A 21388-nucleotide genomic window follows, 5' to 3' on the forward strand; every position below is an offset into this window, starting at 1 on the left:
AACAAGGACTGTTAAAGCCGTGCTGAAGAAAAGCCAATAAACAAGCTGTCACGCAACCATTCACAGATCACGTGTAGACCAGGGGCCAGTGGTGGAGGCCTCTGGAGAGAGCAGGGCCCGTCTCCTACAAAATGACGTTCCCATTCAACTAAACTGCACTCTGAAGGAAACATATTTTCTCCTGTTGAAATTAAACTAAACTAAATATGCTACAAAACTACTTTGTTAAGTTTAGTAACAAATATAAATCATAGTTTGGCTTCAAATGTCTACGAAATTGAAACAAAACAACATAGAAACGCAACAAAACTAGTTCACCTCCTGGGTCAAAGCCCTGTGTTTTTTTACCCATCCTACACGCTGACTTCCGCAGACTCTACGTATCTGTGATCCTTCAAAAGCAAACGTAATCCACGAAAAAATATGTATCCAGATGCAGTTTTATTGTATGAGAATGTCATTTTTAGGCTAAATTAACTATACAATTTTTTGGGGGGCATTTCAGTCATAAGATATGCAATGATGAGATAGTATATTTGTTGATATTTTCCAATATGATGTCTCTATTAGATCATCTGACGAGATGATTCGCTGATGTGTGTGTGTGTGTGTGTGTGTGTGTGTGTGTGTGTGTGTTTCATAAACAGTGTGCACTGGGGTCATTGTAACTACTCCTCTTGTGCAGACAGCCTGAGGCTTCATTGTGCAGCTGTAAATGAACACACGGAAGCTGCTGACCAGTGTTTTCTACTGCAATACCAAAAATATGCTTGTGTTTCTTAATAAAGTCACGACGACTACATTACACGTGTCATCAGGTGTTGCATTGAAATCTTTATTTGCAAGCAAAGCAGAGCGTTTTTCTGTATCAATTAATAAATAGAAGCTTAGTTGGTAAACTGACTGAAATAATCCCATCAATGGTGATCCACTCTGAAGAAACACTGTTATGAGGCACTAAAGGCGTGATTCACTCATGAGGTATCTTTAACTCAAAGGAATTAACAACATAACATAACAAATCAGTCAGTAATAAATGTAGTTATTAAAATGGAGAGCGCTTTAAGTCTTGTAAAATATGAAGCGCTAACTTGTCTGGGTGAAGTTTGCATGTTCTCCTCGTGTGTGAGTGGGTTTTGTCCGGGCGCTCTGCTTTATTTCATCTGTCGATGCCTCCCACAACCCCGAACAGCATCATTTAGAAAATGAACTTGGTCCCTGGAGTCACTCTGCTAGTGTGGCTAAAATACCTAGCACATGTCATCCTATAAACATAAATACTCTTCCTCTCAGAAGAGGAACCACATCAGTGATATGTAGCATAAACATGGAGCCACTGTGTGAGGCCTCTGTGATCTAAACAGTGATGTTTAAATTACATTTATACAGTTTATATAAACACTGTAATAACTCGGATATCAAATGTGACCTACAAAACTGTCCTTTTATCCAATCAGAAAGTCAGAATTACCAACTTTACACACTACGTCACAATAGCACCAAGTATGCTAATAACTGTTTTTAAAGATGAGAATTAAAAGCATCTCTTGAATGTCTTGATTCTTGATATCGTGCTGAGTTTCAACAATATTTATCCACATAAAATATCTAAACTATAAATTAATAGTTGTTTGGTTAAGGCTTCGTTGCTGAAACACAATCTGGTATAAAAGTGAATGAACATGTCTTCATAATTGTTCTTAATTAGAGTTAAAGTTCTTACTAAAGGCACGTTAACATCTTTAAACTGACCAAGAACTGTATGTCATTTTTATAATAGTGGGTGATATACAATATAACCAACATGGGCATATTACAAAGTCGCCTCACGCGGTGGAAAGACTAAGATGTCAGATTGTCCTGCTCCGTGGCTCCTTTTCTGTCCTCCACACTGTCGTCTTCAGATGTTGATTTCTTACTTCTGTGTAACAGAGACGGATTCGTATTTATTTTAGCCACGTGTCACCACCAGCATTACTCTAGCCAAGAACATGTGGAGAGATCTGTTAAAATTCTACATATAGTAAACTGTATATTATCCAGTTCATCATAACAGAAATGAAACGAGGGATAGAGCTGAATGGACCTGCGTAATGTTTCAGTTTGCTACCATGTGAGCAAAGAAAACTCTGCACCTGTTCCCGTGTGCTGCTTTTCTTACTTGGATCCTTCAAACTTCCTCTCTCGATAGGAGTCGCCCTTCTTCATTAGGTAGAGAAGGACCATGTCACAGAAGAAAGCTCCCTGTTAAATGAAGTTATGTTCAGTGAACTGTGCAGTTATTTTAAAAGCATTTATTAAACACATTGTTATTAATGGTACTTACGGCGCCCATCAAAGCCAGCCCTGAACCAACGTTTATGAGTGTTGGGATGATGCTGAACTTCCCGGCCTATAAATAACAGCAGAAATAAAACATTTTTAGTTTATAACTAATCACAAAATCATTGAAAAAGCTTACAATTAAAGGTTACATCTGTCTTTTATTAAAAATGTCATTGAAGGTGATTTAATTTAGATTTTTACTATCTGCTAATGTGCTGATGTGTTGCATCGGTCGCTTAAATCATATCACATCATAATGCTGAGGCAGAGAAGACATTATTTCGTGCATTCACTCTTTTAAAATGGTGTTTACCTCTCCGTGCACCATGATGTTGAATCGGATACCATAGACTTTGAATAGAGATCGATAGCTCTCGCCAGCAGCATTTTTAAAATACCGAGTGTGTCTGGTGGGAGGAAAGATGGAGGAATGAGTAAACGAATATACAAGACACAATTTAAACATTGGGATACTTTTGTCCTTTGAAATCAAAATAAATAAAATCAGATTGTTGGAGAAAACTAGAAATATTTGTGTTGCAACGTAGACCGAGACGATCTCACCTGAAGTTAAACCCTGTTGCGATGGTCTGTTTGGAGACGCTGATGTCCAGACGAGTGAAGCGGTACTGTGGATGGCAGTGAGAGTAGCCTTTGTCGAGGTCACAGTACCACTCTATCATAATGCCAATGGAGGCACCCTGCAAAACAACAACAACACAAATGAGATCATATGTGGCTTCGAAACCATGTCAATCAATCATAATAATGGTGCATTCGGGGCCAATGGACACTAATGGTCTCCTTCAACACATATATACTCACTCAATAATCAGTAATTAATTATACACGAGGGGTTTCTGGGCTGTTGCTTCTTCTGTTGTTCTGACAAACAACAATACTTACAAATGTGGCCATGTCCTGGAAGTTGTATCCAGCACGCCTGGTGATGTCACCCAGCCGAAAGATGGGGCAGTAGGGGTGGAGCTCCTCGTCGAATCGGCATTTCCTCAAATAAGAGTCGTCAGTCGTTTCAAAAACGTTGGACCTCAGAGTAAAGAAACGCACATCCAGAATGTATATGAGTGTGCATTGCTCACTGTTTCTAGTTTACCAAGCAGTACATGGAGAGATTCATGTTGAACACAGAAGAAGTGGACATACTTTGAAAATGTGAATTTCGGAAAATTGATGAAATTCTTGATGTAGATGGTGAAGTTTTCAGCGTTTGTCAGCAGAGGGCCTCTGTAAAGAAAGAAAATGTTATTATGTGCAACACATAGTTCCCTCTTAAACAGATGCAATGTAGATATAAGGCCGGGTTAAGTCGCTGAGTATCTGCTCTTTGGTAACTAAGTAGTTTTGTTGCCTCAACATAACATTTCAAGATCTTTCCCCAAACTTAACTAAGTAGTTTTGTTGCCTTAACCTAATTAAGAATTTCACAATATTTTCCTAAACCTAACCAAGTAGTTTCCTATGAAGACGACAGTTTATTTTGAAAAGTCTGTACGTATGTTACCAGCGGGAATTGACACGTGTTGCTAGACTTTCGTAGGAAAACGCACGAAAAATGCCTTTCAAAGGGCTTCACTAGAGGGCCTATAGGTCAAAACATTTAATGAATACTGGTCGTGTGTGACTGCATTGCTCCTTACTGTGGTTTGAATTTTTTTTCAATGGGACACCAGCCGTAGATTTCACAGGTACCAGTAGAGTTTTCATCTTTTCTCAAGCATCTACCTCTCCTAATTCCTTCAGAAAAAAACAGCAGAATAAGTAACATTACCACCCAGAACAGTCCTTATCCGGATCTTATCCACTACTTTCTACCATATGTGTTGCATTCATTTGTATTTGTTTGAAAAACACCACGACAGAGGTTGAACTAAGACCCACATCATATTTCAGAATGGCCCTGAGCCGACCAACTTAATGGCGATTTTAAATCGGTGGTGTTTCTTTCTTACCGTTACCAGCTGCCACCATCTTCCCCTGTTCACAGTCATCGTCATCTCGACAGTGACCATCCAGCACTTTAAGGCTCTTAGGATAAAAAGGGCAGAGGTTCAAGAAATATTTAACCAGACAGAAAACAACGTCACAGGTCACAGACGGACCATATGAATTAATTAAGGAAGCAAATGATGCATTGTAATCTTCAGATCTGTTGCATTAGGCACACTATAGAGAAGAGAAAATGCATGAACAGTTAGGGATAATAGAAATAGAATACTTGCAGTAAGGTTACATTCTGTCTTACTAAGTCAAAATTATGAGACACAAAGGCAAAAATAATGAGATAGTTTTCATCTTAAGTATCTTGTGATCTTTACATAATTTACTATCTCATAATTTTGACTTAATGTCATCTTATTTTGACTAACTACTTCCCAATTTTAGCTCCATGAAGCTTTTATTTTGGAATTGGTAATTGATAAAGTACCTCGTACTTATGATTTACTGGCTCATAATTTTGATTTAGTATTAAGATTTTTGGACTAAAGCTACTAGTTTTGACTCAGTATTTCATAGTATTGATTTAGTGTGTCATACATTTTACTTACTAGCTTGTAATTTTTCATAATCTTTTTATTTGGAATTCATATTAAAATTTCACATATATTGTTTTTTGGAAAATAAATTGGTGTAAACTCATAAGAGACTAAAACATATCCAGTATTTAGATTCTCCACGGATGCTTCCTGATAAAGGTAAAATAAAGTTTAGGGAGTTTATGGACGCATGTCTGTGTCATTTAAAGAACAGATTATTCTTAAAAGCTCTTGTTTAAGTGAGACTTGACTGTGCGTGGCTGGAACATGATAAATGACAGTTCACACTCAAGTGTGGCAGCCTTTCAGACGCAGGGACACTGCAACTAGTGCCAGTCCAAATGTATACAAGAGCAGGGTTTTTATGGCTGTGTTGTGCTTGAACAGGCTTGCTATTCTTCTTGGCTGATGCAGGAGACCAAGAGAGGCTGAGTTTACATACCAGGATCCCTCTGGAAAGCTAAAGATATAGCAGAGAGAAATGATAATTGGCACACACACACACACACACACTCGCAGAAAGGAGGGGGAGATGTCAGCCTTTGTTAAAAGTTTAAAAGGTATTTTGTTATGACTAAGCGCTGTGAAGAAAATGCAGACCAGTGCTCTCCTGGCTGTAATTGGCTGTGCCACCATAAGAGCCATCAATAACCAGGAGAGCATTGGTTACAGCAATGCAGAAGTGTTGTCTTCATCCTGGCATTTTCTTGAAAGATTGCACTGATTAATGGTGTTTCTGGGCGCTGATTGGCTCAAGTTACCATTTATAGAGATAGGGATGTACAGTAAAACGCTCTATAGTTCACTGAAATGACAAAATATTGTATAGGGGATTAAAGTGTCGAGAAGTTTCCGTGAGTTATGAGTGTTTTTCATTTCTGCCCTAACCTCAGTCCTGTATCATTGAAACATTGCCAGCTGAAATAGGTGGAGAGTAAATAAAGGAGCCTTAAAATAAACTTGGTTTCAGAGAAGCTAGAAACTCCGTGCAGAGCAGCTACTTGAACACAGTGAACACACGGCACATCATGTCCTCCAGCTAGCTGTTACTCAGAACAGTTGGTATCCTAAAGTTAGACACAAACATGTTTGTCTCAAAATTCAATGCAAGGTATCCTGGAGACTATAGTCACAGACGCAATAGAAAGAATGAGTGAAAACATGGCCAAACAACAACAGCATGAAATGCCTTTTGAGAGACGACAATGCACCTGAAAACCTCAAGTAGCCTATTGAAGCACTGCAGGAAAATTCAGCTCTTCATATCATAAATGAAGAAGATATTGTACATTTAGTTCAGGTTTCTCTTTGTTTAATGGAGCTGTATTTAACATTTGGAGCATTAATATTGCAGCAAACAGCTATTGTCAATGTAAAGATATAGAGGAGTAATGTCTACCTGAGCAGAGGATCACTGTGTGTGTTGTTATATGAGCGGTTGTTAGCGCTGTTAGCGCTGTTAGCACTGTTAGCTGCGAGCCCCCGGCTCAACGACGCCTATGTTGTTTAGATGGATTTACTTTTTTTCCTCTCAATGGGGAGGATAAAAAATGATGTGAACAACTTTGACTTGATAACACAGTGTTACTATGCAAAATGCGTTCAATTCCCAACCACATTGCATATAATAAGCTGATCGTTACTACAGCCGTTATGTTATCAAATATGAAAATAATGATTAGAAAATGTGATCGAAGATATGATTTTTTTTTGACAGCTTTCTGAAAGGACCTGCGTTCTGTCTTCTTACCTCAGCACAGTATCCCAGCTTCTGGTTTGGCGTCTCTAAGAAATTGGTTACAACAAACAGAACAGCTTCACCCTGGATGTAGAGAAAACACTGTGAATTGGTCGTTATGATGACATCATAGCATGACGGCCCCTGTGCTGCCTCCCTTTCTCCCTAAATCTCTCTCTCCTCAGTTGTGTTCCTGCCAGAGGCTATCTGTCCCTCTCAGTGTATAAACTGCACCTGCAACTTTCCCAAAACCCGTTTATGTACACTGTGTTAGCTGTCAAAGTGTTTCCAGCTCTTCCTTCCATTAACCTGTTAAATGTTGATTTAAACCGAACTGTGTCTCCTCTCATCCAACTCTCGGCAAGAGAGCGAACATTTGCCAAAATGTCAAACTACTCCTTTAACTCTGTATTTTGGGTCCTCCTGCCCAAACAGTGACACATTCTTCACATGCTTTGTCAGCCTACACTGATGCACAAATTCAAGCATACAAGAAGAACAAATGCTAAAAAAAATAAACGTTTGTTAATTTCTTAAATTAGCCACAAGCATGGGTTTGTGTATCTTTGACCCAGTTTGTATAGCTACATATTGGTGCTGTGGAGTAAATGTTTTAACCTGTGGTGGGATGACGTAGTCCTCGGGTCCCCACACCAGCAGACCGGACTCAGTGGTGTTGGTCACTGAGACTCCCTTCAGCTTCGTTATGATAGAGCTCTGGATGGCCTCCTCCGTCTCCTGGTAGCCCTTCTTGCTTACGAAAACCCACCTGTGGGTGAAAAGGAAACATGTAACGGCTGAAAGATGTGTTTAAAACATTAGCGTGTCCTTTTTATTGTCTTATTGTTGCTGTTGAAAATCAAGAAGCATACTGATTGTGTTTTGTCTTTTTAGTATTCAGCAATAAGAACAGGCTATCAGTTTGTACTTAACAGTATGTTTTATATTTTTGTGGTATCACTATGATCATGGTATCCTGGAGTTAAAAATAGCCGTTTGATATTATACTTTTGAGTCTAGGACTAAACTGTATTACATTACAGATGTGCTGTATTTTTGTTACATTGACTGTATTTGATGCCTGATGCTTTTGTTCTTATAAATAAGCACTTGTGACAAAATGAGTCAAATTCACTTACTAGCTTAGGCTAACTACAGCTTTTTTATTTATGGTTTTTGGCTACAGGACACTGAACAAGCTATAAGAGTATTGAAAATGAGAAAAACGTTGTGTGACAATTGTGAGTGTATTAATAAGGTATGGCTACCAGGCTAGTAAAACTGCAAAAGCCGCGGCAGTAGTTCACCGACTTACCCGATGATGTAACCGATGATGGATAACTGAATAAGTCTGTACAAAACTCCAACTTTCTTATTTTTGGCGACAATGTATTTTTCTGTTTTGTAGTCGAATAAGGAGAAGAAGCGTCCTTTGAAGAAGCTCCCGGACATCCTGCAGCTGTCTGCGGACAGTTGGATGTCAGTGCATAATTGTGATGAGTGGTACACTGAACCACACACACACACACACACACACAGCCAAAGTTTCGGTCCAGCCCCTCACTGTGGGCAGGCCTTTAAATTAACATGTGCATCAGAATAAGTTAGCGGACTTTCTCCCTCTCTCCGTGTCTCCCTCTCTTTCAGGCACAAGAACCACAGTATTCAATGGAGACAACACCAGCACCCTCACCCTGCACCCTGAGTCTTGGCTCCCTGGGTTTTGCAAGCCGTTACTTATTTGAAGAAATAAAACATATAAATGAATCATCCCACTGGTGTGGTCTGTGTTTGTGAAAAACTTCAAATGCGATGTTTTGACACGATTACTTTGCGGTTTTAAATCATAACCGTAAATCTTGGAAACAAAAAAATAATAATTATTGGACTCCTCAAGTCCAGATGAATATATTTAAATAAGCCACACCCATTTGCTTCTTGATCGATTTATTTCCATGTTACTTTTTCCATCTTTTTTTTTGCTGTTTCTCCCACAAAGTTGGAGCAATCGTCACCACATTTCCCTCAGAGTGTATTCAAATACTGTGGTGGGGGCTTACATAACAAAATATGAATCTCCTGAATACTTTGTGCTTTTGCAACCACATTTGTGTGACATAGATATGTCTGAGTGACCATGCTATCTGGCCACTAGGTGGCGATAGATTAGCAGCATATCTATACATTTAAGAACCTACGTGTGTGTGTGTGTGTGTGTGTGTGTGTGTGTGTGTGTGTGTGTGTGTGTGTGTGTGTGTGTGTGTGTGTGTGTGTGTGTGTGTGTGTGTGTGTGGGCTCATGATGCTGGTAACCCAGATCCTGCAAGACAAACAAGAACCCGGCACACCTGACGGAGTGCAGGGGTCCTCAGAAGATTAACGTTTGCAGACCTTATGCATTATTAAAAAGTGAAATATTTGTGAAGAATAAAATTCACTTTTATCCAAGGCTGGATAACACAACCGTTTACTTACCAAGTTTAGTCTTAACAAGACTAATTGACTGTTAAACATAAATAAAATAATAGTAAATCATTTTCACATCAATATTTATGTTGTGAATTTCTTATCTTAGAAAATGCCATTTCTACCTACATAGGAGCAGGTCCTCATCCATGGAGTCCACCATGTTTCTACAGCAGCCCAGAACAGACAAATACTTACGAACACTGCCTCTATCGAGAGCCTTTCACCTTTTTACATTAAATAAAGCTAGGGATGGGTAGCGGAATTGCCCAGTGATGGTCTTGCGGTTTTGTCCTAAACTAGAAGGGTTCACAGTGCAGGGATGCTGACAATGAATGCTGAGTAAGTCCTTTTGTGAAATTATCGTTGAGGTGATGTGCTATCATATTTGAATTCACATACTGAAAGCTGTGCAAAATATTTAAATATCCTAGGTCTATATTTAATGTTGTACATACCGCACATGTTATATTCATTATTTCCTACCTTCAAAACACATTGTTTATTAATTAAGTTATTTGTATTTGTTTCCAGTTTTAATGTTGTATATGTTTTAAATCAATGTCTGTAATAAGATCACATTTAGTCCATTCATTGTCATTTAAAGATGTTTAGACAACAGTTTTGAATATGTTCAGTAAATATTTGAACATCAAATCTTGTTCTTGTGTTTGTCTCTTCCGGTTAAGAAGAGCTGGACTTTGAAAACTCAGTTAATGCTTCCTCAACACTGAGCAGCAGCCTCTGCAGAAACATGCGGCCTCCTTCCTTTCCATGGTCACAAACCTCGTAGGCCAAACGCATGAGAGGGGACAAGTCAATGAGCTAGTTTCCTGTGAAATGCACCTTTGTAAAAACCACAACTTAAACGTAAAAGTTGTATTCAGGTCAGGTTGACCTCATTTTAATGTAGCAGTGAAAAAATGACTCAGATTTTATGTTAGGCAAACATAAAATGTATGTGTAATAAATGGGCTTATTGTGCTTTAATTAGCCTCGGTGATGAACATTTCCATCCACTTGTACATGTTTCAGCACAAGGCCCCTTTCTCAAGAAGCATCAACAGGAAGTGGTCTGGAGGAGAAAGTTATTTCAGGCCTTTTTTTTTTACGATGATCTACAGGTTCATAAAATATAAATATTTATTGTATTTAAATTTTATGTTTGACATAACCAGCTTACAGTTTGAAAACAATAAACGTGTTAAAAATGTCGACTGTTGTTCATGTGAAACTGAAAGACATCAAAGCACTTCCGTATATTGCTAAATGAACGGTGATGGTCTTGTGGTTTTCTCCCATGATGCTCGGAGGTGTTAGCACACAGCTTTGGCACATTATTGTTCACCAGACCAGATGCTGACAATGAACGCTTACAGGTGGATTGTCCTTTTAGCCCTGTGCTTTATTTGCGTGTCTTCAAATGGTAAGTCCTTTTGTGATATTAGAGAATGAAAATATTATTAATATAAAGACGTTCCATGAATACAACTTCACCTCGTTTGCTATATCAACTGTTTGTTCACTCCATTTACATTATTTCATCTTTGAAATCTGGTGCGTAGAATTTTGATTTTTTGTTCTAAACGCTTGGCAAATATGTTGACAAGACAATTTATTTTTACTCTAGTGGACTGTAATGTTAGCATTATATTTAAATATGCTTAACGATATATAAACTATACTGAAGATGTCTCCCCCCCCCCCCATTAAAACGTGTAGTTAATAAATGTATCTAATAATATAGGGCTAATTTATAAGAATCTGTGGGCAGATCATAGGTTTCCAAACTAAACTCGAATCTTGTTCTTGTGTTTGTCTCTTCCCGTTAAGAAGAGCCAGACTATGTAAACTCTTGTGAGTCATATTCAGATGCTTGTGAGACGCACACACTCAGCCGTCCACTTGGCTCCTCTGTGCTCCTCCCATGCAACTTTACAACAAGTAGCCTCAAGTGGGTGTTGTGGGTCCACACTCCTGGGCTGGACCTGGTCCATCTCACATCTAAGGGTCATATTAAGTTCCTGGACCACAGGTATGGTCGGGTGAAAGCCTTTCCAAACCAGGGCTCAGAGGGGAACTTCTCCATCCGCATCGATGAGCTTCAAAACTCTGACCAGGGGTGTTATCGCTGTAAGCAGGGACACGACTGTCTTCAAGTGGAGTTGGTTGCTGAGACAGGTGAGATGATTTCTGTTTGAAAGTGTTCAGTTAATGCTTCCTCAACACTGAGCAGCAGCCTCTGCAGAAACATGCGGCCTCCTTCCTTTCCATGGTCACAAACCTCGTAGGCCAAACGCATGAGAGGGGACAAGTAAATGAGCAAGAGTTTCCTGTGAAATGCACCTTTGTAAAAACCACAACTTACCGTGCAGGCACTCAGAGCGGAGACATGATGCTACTGATTTACATCTGTGTTGGCGTGGCTGCTTTAATCCTGCTGTGCATCGGGGGCTACTGCTGCACGATGTGCATATGTGAGTACCTGCCCAGTCTGGCACCCTCAGTCCACACAGATGGTAGAGGAAGTGGTTTGTGAGCTCATTTGATGGATGGATTGGTTGGTTATTTAAAAGCTCTTTTTATTTCAGTGTGCTGTTATAACAGAACAAAGGACAATACAAACAACCCTGAAGGTGCAGGCACTGACGGTGAGCAATAATTTTATGATTTAACATTTACGTTCGATCCATCTGTAGAGTTTTGCTCAGTACACGGTTACATTTACATTAAAGCACAGGAATAACGGTACAGTAGGGTTGATTACAGCCAGTTAAGGCAGAATGAAAGGAAACTTGTTATGAAGAGTTGCATCTGCTAAGTTATTTAAAAAGATGTACCATGCACCGGACAATGGAAATGTACACAATAGAGACAGATATACAGCAATGCACATCTTTCCTTCAAAAGAATATGTAGTTTTGTGAAACCCGTTAATTCACTTTCTTGTCAAGAAGACCTTTAGAGTTAGGCCTATCTATTCTCATCGAACTCGTGGCAAGAAAGCAAACAAGAATGTTTCCCAAAATATCCAACTATTCCTTCAAGTTGCTTCATATACTGTCCCACTGCAGGCGCCAGTGCTCCACCTGAGGATACAGGCAGAGTGCCAGCACATCAACAGCAGAGCGGTAACAACACACACACACACACACACACAGTATATATATGATGCACAAGTCAATGAGGACAAGTGATATTTCTGATGTGTTTTCTTGACATGAAACCTGTCACTGTACACAACGTGTTTCCTTTTCCTACAGGAGGGGGCAACGATAATCTTGTTTATGGTGTGTTCACACTGCTCTTCTTCTTTCTTTTACCCGTTCTTTCCATGTCATCTATTGAGCCACCTTATTAGAAATGCAATGCCTCTGATATCCCAACTGAAACATCACGATTGTCTAATAGTCAATGTTTTCTAAACCTTTTTCTTTTAAATATCAGAAAATGACGACCAAGACCCATCCAGCAAGCAGCATGACCTCCCCAGAACTTATTGCATTCCAGTAGGAGGTCTGCCCGATCCAGACAGGACTCAACCCACTCAGAGCACCAGTGGGATTTATCCAAACTTGAACCAGTTTGAGAGGACGGAAAGTCAGAGAACAAAACAGGGATTTCATAGAGGTGCTTAATTATTCAGTAAAATCACTGCAGTTTCTATTGTTGGTGACCCTTTTATCATCTTGTCACGACAAACTGGAGTAACTCAGTCTCACCTCTCCAGAACTATTCAGCAGATTACGGCAAGCAAGTCGGAGTCGGCATTATTACGGTAAAATATGCATCTTTTATCATGTTGCATCATTTCAGTGCTGTCGGGACTTTCACTTATATTTATTTGATTACACAGTTAACCAAGGTGAACTCAGCAGGCAACAAGCCATGTCAACTCAGGCGGAGAATCATCACAAAGGTATTTAGACTTTATTTGATTTATCTTGTGTCATCTGTCAGAATGATTTATCTGTGCGTGAGAATAAATAGCTTATTGTTACATTGTTCACTGATTTCTTTTTTGCAGCAGCAGCAGCAGAAGGTATTAGGAAGAAGAAGAAGAAGACCAAGGAAAGTGAGTGCTGACTTCCTCTGTGGGCATGTTGGAGATGAAATAAAACTGTGGCTCAACCGCTTTCCTACTTCTTCGTTGTTTCCATGTCAGATGTCGAGCTCAAAAACCCGATTTACAACAGGAGCACGGACCAGCTCAACCACCTGTAGAGAACGAAGGAGAGTTTAAACAGATGTTGAGATAGTTTTTTCAGTACCATCATACTTTCCAATTAAAACCATTGATTATTCATTTGACATATTAAACTTGATACATGTCTTGTTGTATTTGTTTGCTGTATAATTATATTGTATTTCCTGTACAAGAAGCAGTCTGTGCATGTGTTGAATGAGACAAACCTGTGTAAGCCATTGGTGATATTATGCATGTGAGAAGCACTTTTTGACCATATAAAATGCTTTCATGCTCTCAGTTTGAATAATAAGCCCTTTGTTTGTTTGTTTTTTAACCAAACTGCACTCACATCTGCAGACAGTTTAGAGTCTCAGGTTCACAGAAAGCAGCTGATTTTAAACACAGGACCCTCAAACTGTGGAGCAACAGTCACTGAGAATTCTTCAGTTGAGAGTCGTGCCAATTAAGCCAAATGAGAAGCAGCTGCTCCACCTGTGACAGAGTCTCAGTATCCAAAGATGAAGGCCCACAGAACAGACTTCATTTTGGTGACGTGCGTTTCGTTATCGCTGCTTTTTTTAAAACGTGAAGCGAATGCTGCTTCAAAACCGTTCCAAGCAACAGTTTCTGACACTACGAATAGTGGTACGTCAATCTGCCACGATGGGTTCATGTCTGTTTACATATCAAAGGGGCAATTTGCTGATCTTCCTCTCACCATTTATGTTCAAGGTAAGTCAGACACCAAACATACATGAAACCAACGATGACGCGTGGCTTTGGAGCATTAACTCTGCTCTTGTATGTGTCCAAATTTACACACAGATGAACACGGCGGATATTACCAAGCCGTCGCTGTAGCAAAACGGTGCCTCTACTTCCTTGGAGAAAGTGACGCCTTTATTGTGTTAACAGTTGCTTCCCATGGATGTTTTGTGAGAAGAGAAGTAAGCTGTGTGCTTGTCTGTTTATTTATTTAATGCAGATTTATACAAATCTTTATTTTCATATTCTAATCATTTTGTTCAATAGAAATATATGACAAATCTGACTGTTGTCATCATGGCACTTGCAGACTGGGGAGCAGTTGAAATTGTCAAGTCAATACCTCTCATCTGTGAGAGGAAAATGAAGGGTATTAATTCTACTACAAATAAATCTCATGACATTGAGAATTAAAAACAAACTAAATTCTGAAACGCAGTGTGTTTTCTTCAGAGGTGAACAAAAATAATGATCCACAAATTTCAACGCATGAGTTCTGCAACAAGGATGGGTTCAACATTACCATCCCTCAGAATTCCACGATCCCACCTCTGAACCTGGATGCAGTCTGGATCCCTTCCAGCCAAAACCACAACTGTAAACCCCCAAAAAGATCCAAGGATGCTGTCACTTTCAGCTTTCCCTTCACTGATTGTGGCACTCAGTCTGTGGTAAATGCAAAGACATTACCTCCCGCCCATCTTTTAGGCAGGTCAGGAGGTATTATAACGGGTTTGGTTGTGTCTTGCAGATAGCAGACGGGATTATAAACTACTGGGTCAACATTGAGGTGAAGCAACAGCCACAGAAAGACTTTATATTTCGTGACACTCCTTTCCAGTAAGAAATCAAAATGTTCCACTTCTCCTGCTTTGACAATGTAAGAACACTCATTTAAATTGCCTCTTTTTTATTTTGTAGTCGAACTGTGCATTGTAGCTTTGCACTGGCCAAAATTACTCGGCTGGGCATCAAGGTTCGGGGAGAACAGTCAGAGTACCCGTCAACACTGAAGAGTGAGGGAATACTGAGGACTCAAATGAGGTTTGCCAAAGGTCATGTTAGTCAAGTTTTTGCTTGATTTTTACTTGTATTGTCCATTCATTAATTATGTCATAAATGTGTTAATCGATAGAAAGTACCATCAAAATGTGTCAATACATGGCTTGAAAATGAATTAATAGTTTTACCATTGAAGGACCAGTTTCAAACTTGGAGCATAGTGAAGCCCTCATTTATTTATTTTAATTTTTTAATCTTTCAACTACAGACTCCAATTACAGGTCTTTCTATTCCTCTCGAGCCCCTCAAACAGTCACCGAGCTTGGCCAGCCTGTGCATGTGGAGGTGTTTGCTCCTAAACACGAGGACAAGGATTTGGTGCTGCTATTGGAGGACTGCTGGGCGACACCGACGGAAAACCCGCATGACCCACAGAGATGGAACCTGCTTGTTAAAGGGTGAATTTGCGTGAAATAAACCGACTGTATTTGACCATTTATATCCAAAAGGCCATTTAACATTCGTGACCGTACTTCAATCAACCAAAGCTCATCTTTGTATCCAACCCAGATGTCCTTTCAGTAGCGATAGCCACAGAACTGTTGTGTTGCCAGTTGTCCCCACAGAGCTGAAATATCCCTCTCTTCATAAGTGGTTTGTGGTCAAGATGTTCTCATTTGTGAAGCCCCCAACAGTTGACAACCTGGTACGACAAAGTAAAACAAAAAAATAAACGTTATATGAATTTCACTGCTATTAATTAGCCTTTAGGGATTTCTTTTAATGGGATGTTCTCCTACAGGTATATTTCCACTGTGATGTAGAGATCTGTAAAGGACCAGATTGCCTACAGTCCTGCAGTAATGGTAAGTGGAGCTGCAGCCTACTGACCCTTTATGAAGTCTAATGAATTCATTTTGGGTTATTGATTCACGCATACTTGTGTGTAACACTGTGAGCGATTGTCTCAGTTTTGCCATGTCTTTCAGGGAGGCGTAAATTAAGGCAAATCCCACCGGGGCCAGGACAGGAGAGTCTTTACAGTGTAGTTTCTGGTGGACCTCTTCTGTATCTACTGTAAATAATCACAAAAAGGACTGCAGTTTCAAGTCATGCTTGGAAACCCAATTGTGAACGGTTCAGTCAAGATCTGTTTGTGATGAAAATAAATCTATACCTTACTTTAATGACCTTATTCGATGTATGTAGTGGGAAAGGCTTGCATTAATTAAAAATGTTTTAGTAAATATCCTTTTTTTTCATCACTGTGTGGGTTGTGGAAGATTGTATGTACCCTATGGGCTCGACATGAAGACCATTTATAAGACATAAATACATTTTCAGATCACTTTGGGAACATGTCACAAATATTAAATGACTGGTCTTAAACTTTGCTTTTTTTACTCATTATTTCGATTTCTTTTTGTTTTATAGATACAGAGAGTTATGAACAAATTGACTTAATGACTATTAAGTCATCATACTATACATATACTATCTTCAGTTGAATTACTAGGTGATGGCATATCTTTGTAAATAAAGCTTAATTAAAAAAAAAAGTCCTGGCGGACTTTTATTGTGGTGGAGGTGTTCCGGTCATGTGCCCACCACTCGACCAATAGAAACGCCGAATGGGTTAGTTTGCGGAAGTCATTGAGCGAGCGTGTCGTCTTCGAAACGAACGAAATAATTGTGAAAGAAGTCGCTATTTTTAACTTTTAGTATAGTTTGTGGGTAAAAAAAACTAAATCGTGTTCCGCATGATTAACGTCAGTACTTATTTCGTCTGTTAGCTCCTCACACGTATCTGCTGGTTAAGCTAACGTTACTAGTTGTCAGTTATGTCCAAATCGACGAGGCTGGACTCGAAAGACAATGAGTCAAAACGGCTGCCCATCTATCAGCACAAAGACACACTGACTCAGGCTGTCAAAGTCAGCACGTTTCTGGTTGTCACCGGTGAGACTGGCAGCGGGAAAACCACACAACTTCCAAAGTACCTTCATCAAGCAGGTGAGCTGTGGTTTAGCTGTATTATATGTATGATAGTTAACGTTAAACATTAACTACACACATCACGTCCTCTTATTGTTGTGTAGGTTTTTGTAGAGATGGCAAAATTGGCATCACTCAGCCCCGCCGGGTGGCTGCCATCACGGTGGCCCAGAGGGTGGCCCAGGAGATGCAGTGCACTCTGGGTAGAGAGGTTGGCTACCAAGTACGCTTCGATGACTGCACATCACAGGTGAGAGACAAAAGATGACTCATCCCTTGCAAAAATAATGTGTGAATATCTGTTAACGTGGAGTTGTGTCTGTGCCAGAGCACGGTGGTGAAGTACATGACCGACGGCTGTTTGCTCAGAGAGATCCTAGCAGATCCTGTACTCTCTCAGTACAGCGTTGTAATCCTGGATGAAGTCCACGAACGGAGCCTCAACACGGTGAGTCAATATGACGACACAATATTAACATTTACCATTTCTTGCACTTTACTCTTGCATGCATACACCTCGTCAGCATGCAAAATGTATTTCTCTCTGTCATCCTCTCAATGCATATATTGATTTAGTGTGTTTTTTTTTGCAGGATATTCTCCTGGGTCTGCTGAAGAAAATGTTCTCCAACTCTGCGAAGGCCGCCAAAGGCAGATCTTTCCCTCTGAAGGTGGTGGTCATGTCCGCCACCTTGGAAACCGACAAACTTTCAGCCTTTCTCAGTGACTGCCCCGTCTTTACTATTCCTGGGAGGGTTTTTCCTGTCACCAGCACATTTGGTTTTGCTGTCGGACCTAAAGACATAGAGAGCACTGGTTATATAAAAGAGGTACTGAGATTCAGCTTTTCAGTCGGGTGTTTTTATTTATTAAGATTCTTGCATGACAAGAAACATTTGGTTTCACAACTTAACAATCATTACTCAAGTTAGATACGTGTTTATAGCTTAATGCATTTTGTTCTTAATCATTTTATTTGCATGTTTTGCTTCCCAGGTGGTCAAAGTGGCCCTTGATGTGCACACCAGTGAAATGGCTGGGGACATTCTGGTGTTTTTGACAGGTAAGTTGTCGCGCTCACAGTATGTGTCAACCCTCACAAAATCTGTCACGTTAATCCTCCATGTCCAACAGGTCAGGCAGAGATTGAGCGGGCATGTGACTTGTTGTATGAAAAAGCTGAGTCTGTAGACTACCGCTATGATGTGGAGGACCAAACCGTGGAGGGCCTCCTCATTCTGCCCCTTTATGGTTCCATGCCCACTGGTAAATACATACAACAGCTGTCATCTATTCATCGATAGGTAGATTTAAGTTGTAGTTTCTTCCAGATTAAGTCAATATGAAAACATCTTGTCTGTCTTGTCGTAGATCAACAGAGGCAGATCTTTCAGCCCCCACCTTCAGGAATAAGGAAGTGTGTCGTGGCCACTAACATTGCTGCAACATCTCTCACCATCAATGGCATAAAGTGAGTGAGGCCTGTGGTTATTGGCTGTCCACTAGGCTGCATGACAACAATGACTTGTTATTCAAATAGTTAACATAAAGCATTTTATTTCTCATAAAGGTACATCATAGACAGCGGGTTTGTGAAGCAACTCAACCACAACTCAAGAGTGGGCATGGATGTCTTGGAGGTGGTGCCGATTTCAAAGTGAGTTTTTGAAGAAATAACATGTTATTTCAAACTTACTTTTGTTAAAGTTTGTCTTCCTGCTAACTACCATGCCATTTAAGACCGCTTGGGAATAGAGATTTGGACTTGATTTCTTTGTGATTAGGAGCGAGGCTGAGCAGAGAGCAGGCCGAGCTGGAAGAACCTCAGCTGGGAAATGCTTTCGAATCTACAACAAGGAATTCTGGGAGAAGAGCATGCCGGAATATACCGTTCCAGAAATCCAGAGGACAAGTCTGACTGCAGTGGTACTCACACTCAAGTGCCTGGGCGTTCATGATGTCATTAGGTACACTGATACCGGTCGCTTTCTTATCGCTCATCTTATTTATCTTTTTTTTACCTTCGTTAATAAAGAGTTTGTTTCTTTTAAGGTTTCCTTATCTGGACTGTCCAGAGGAAAGGTTTATTCTTGAGGCTTTAAAACAGCTCTACCAATTTGATGCCATCGACAGGTGAGAAATGGTACATGTTGACCTGTGGACTTCAAAGCACAGCAGTAGTGGGTTTAAGTACTTCTCTGTGTGTCGTCTGTAGGAGAGGAAGAGTGACCCAGCTGGGGGAGCTGATGGTGGAGTTCCCGCTGCACCCAGGCCTCACCCGGGCCGTGCTCAAAGCCGCCTCGCTCGGCTGTGAGGACCTGCTGCTCCCTGTAGCCGCCATGCTGTCTGTAGAGAACATTTTCATCCGGCCAGGTCAGCAAGTTGGCTTAAAAGCAGAACGAATCACGTGTTCAATTAACAAAACTATGAGGGAGAAAAAAAACATTCAGCTTACAAAAAAATAGGAAACCCTTTTGTTGTCTATAGTATTTAGGTTATATTAAGGGAAATGTTTAGTTTTAGAGAGCCAATGACGTTCTGTTTTATTTACCGACATGTCGGTTTGATTGTTTAGTGTGTCAGGAAATGACACATGCAGAGAAGTGTAGTGTGAAGACTGATCTCTTCCTGCAGGCCACCCTGAGAAGCAGAAAGAAGCGGATAAACAGCACAGAGCGCTGGCTGCCAAGAGCGGCAGTATGAACGACTTCGCCACTCTCCTCAGTGTGTTTCAGTCGTGTAAATCCAGGTGCACTGATTAATGCTGCTAGATGCATCCATATTATTTCTAGGTAATTAATCATCACAACTGTTATAAGTGAGATTCTTTCTCTTGCTTCCTGCAGCGACAGACCCTCAGCGTGGTGTAAAGATCATTGGATCCACTGGAGGGCGCTGAAGTCGGCCTTTAGTGTGGAGACTCAGTTGCGAGAGATCCTCCTCCGCCTCCAACAGGTTCAGCAGTTTACGCATTACTCATTTTCACATCACTGACTAAAGTGTGTTGTGTGTCCATGCCCTGTTGACAACCTCATATGGCTGTAAACATTACAACTGTAAAAATGCACAATTCTGCCTCTTCATTATTAGTTCATGTTTGCTCCCCACAATACTGTTGGACTTGAATAACTGTAAAGGACCTTTTTGCAGATTATTGTCAGACTCTGTCATTTATTAATTTATGATTTTGTTTGCTAACACACTGGTGTGATCATTCATCTGAATAAGACCCTCTTTCCTTTCAGAAGAGAGATTTCCCTGTCGACACATTTGATGGCAATAAGAGTGAACTCTTCAGACGATGTCTGTGCACGGGATACTTCACCAATGTTGCCAGAAGGTATCACCAAAGTCCATTTAAAATTATTCATATTTAACTCTCTTTTGGGATTCTTTTGTTCTCGCTCTTAGTGATGCATGTGAATGATTGTTCAGTTATTTTCACATAGGTCTATTGGAAAGGTGTTTTGCACAATGGATGGCCATGGATCCATGGTTCACATTCATCCATCCTCATCGGTAAATGCATCCTCAAAAAGTATTTAATAATAAAACACAGTTTTCAGAAAACACTATGTTTGGAACCAAAACTTTCATGCTGCTGCTTCTTCCTTTTGATCACAATCCCGTGTTGCCCCAAGCTGTTTGACCAGGAGGCTGAGCTGAACTGGATCATCTTCCACGATGTGATGGTGACCTCACGGGTGTACGTCAGGACCGCGTGTCCTATTCGATACGAGTGGGTGAAGGACTTACTGCCCAAACTACACGAGGTGGACGTCTATGAGCTGAGCAGCGTGGCAAGAGAAGAAGTGACGGATGAGGAGATGGTGAAATGGGAGACCAGGGAAGCAGCCAAAAGACAACCAGGTTTTCAGAGTTTATTAGATTTATATTTTTTAAATTGTAATGTTATTCAGCTCAATGGTTAATGTTAATAGTCCCTGCTATGACCATGTATGAAATGATCAAACGTAAGAGACAGTGTGGATTAAAAGGCCATTTGGGCATGAAGATCTTAATTGTGATAGAGTGAATGAAGTAATGTATAACAAACTAATATTCTTTTTTTTCAGAGGTTTCTACTGAGGACGTCGTGAAGAAGCTGGAGAAGCGTAACAACGAGACTACCGTCGGCGACGCTCGTGCTCGCTACCTGCAACGAAAGCAACAAAGACAGCAGAATAAAGCTCTTTGACAGAGAGCGCTTGCTTTTGAGGGACATGGGCCACGCAAACGTATCACATAAGGAGCATTTGGATTTCCGAACAATAAATATTTGTTACATTTATAATGAAAATGTCATTGTCTTGCTCTTTTTAATCCCCTACTTTACACACAACAGTGTAGTAGT

At 40.3% G+C, this 21388-nt stretch overlaps 3 protein-coding genes across 3 annotated transcripts; 2 read left to right on the forward strand and 1 right to left on the reverse strand.

Annotated features, from left to right (window-relative positions):
* Window positions 1-820: 820 nt before the first annotated feature.
* Window positions 821-8108, reverse strand: LOC306701255 (P2X purinoceptor 5-like). Its single transcript, XM_079166513.1, has 12 exons — window positions 7934-8108; window positions 7237-7387; window positions 6631-6702; window positions 4296-4371; window positions 3984-4080; window positions 3490-3570; window positions 3232-3373; window positions 2890-3026; window positions 2639-2732; window positions 2327-2392; window positions 2136-2244; window positions 821-1921 (listed from the first exon to the last, which is right to left on the reverse strand). The coding sequence occupies exons 1-11, from the start codon at window positions 8068-8070 to the stop codon at window positions 2158-2160; spliced, it is 1140 nt and encodes a 379-aa protein (XP_079022639.1). The 5' UTR covers window positions 8071-8108; the 3' UTR covers window positions 821-1921; window positions 2136-2157.
* A 2340-nt stretch (window positions 8109-10448) lies between these two features.
* LOC306701319 (uncharacterized protein) lies at window positions 10449-13539 on the forward strand (the record flags this gene model as incomplete). The annotated part of the gene is made up of 11 exons (XM_079166599.1): window positions 10449-10509; window positions 10917-11264; window positions 11459-11560; window positions 11675-11734; window positions 12158-12214; window positions 12347-12373; window positions 12531-12713; window positions 12814-12861; window positions 12940-13002; window positions 13111-13158; window positions 13249-13539. 11 exons carry the CDS (start codon window positions 10449-10451, stop codon window positions 13305-13307), a joined length of 1056 nt encoding a protein of 351 aa, XP_079022725.1. The 3' UTR covers window positions 13308-13539.
* Window positions 13540-16704: 3165 nt separating this feature from the next.
* On the forward strand, window positions 16705-21321 carry dhx40 (DEAH (Asp-Glu-Ala-His) box polypeptide 40). The gene is made up of 17 exons (XM_079166038.1): window positions 16705-17052; window positions 17139-17284; window positions 17363-17482; window positions 17628-17864; window positions 18031-18097; window positions 18169-18300; window positions 18406-18505; window positions 18605-18691; window positions 18819-19001; window positions 19087-19167; window positions 19250-19407; window positions 19669-19783; window positions 19881-19989; window positions 20280-20374; window positions 20484-20553; window positions 20676-20904; window positions 21111-21321. The coding sequence occupies exons 1-17, from the start codon at window positions 16881-16883 to the stop codon at window positions 21230-21232; spliced, it is 2223 nt and encodes a 740-aa protein (XP_079022164.1). The 5' UTR covers window positions 16705-16880; the 3' UTR covers window positions 21233-21321.
* Window positions 21322-21388: the final 67 nt, after the last annotated feature.

The sequence above is a fragment of the Pholis gunnellus genome, assembly GCF_910591455.1.
Source record: "Pholis gunnellus genome assembly, chromosome: 9".
In the NCBI taxonomy this organism is placed as follows: domain Eukaryota; kingdom Metazoa; phylum Chordata; class Actinopteri; order Perciformes; family Pholidae; genus Pholis; species Pholis gunnellus.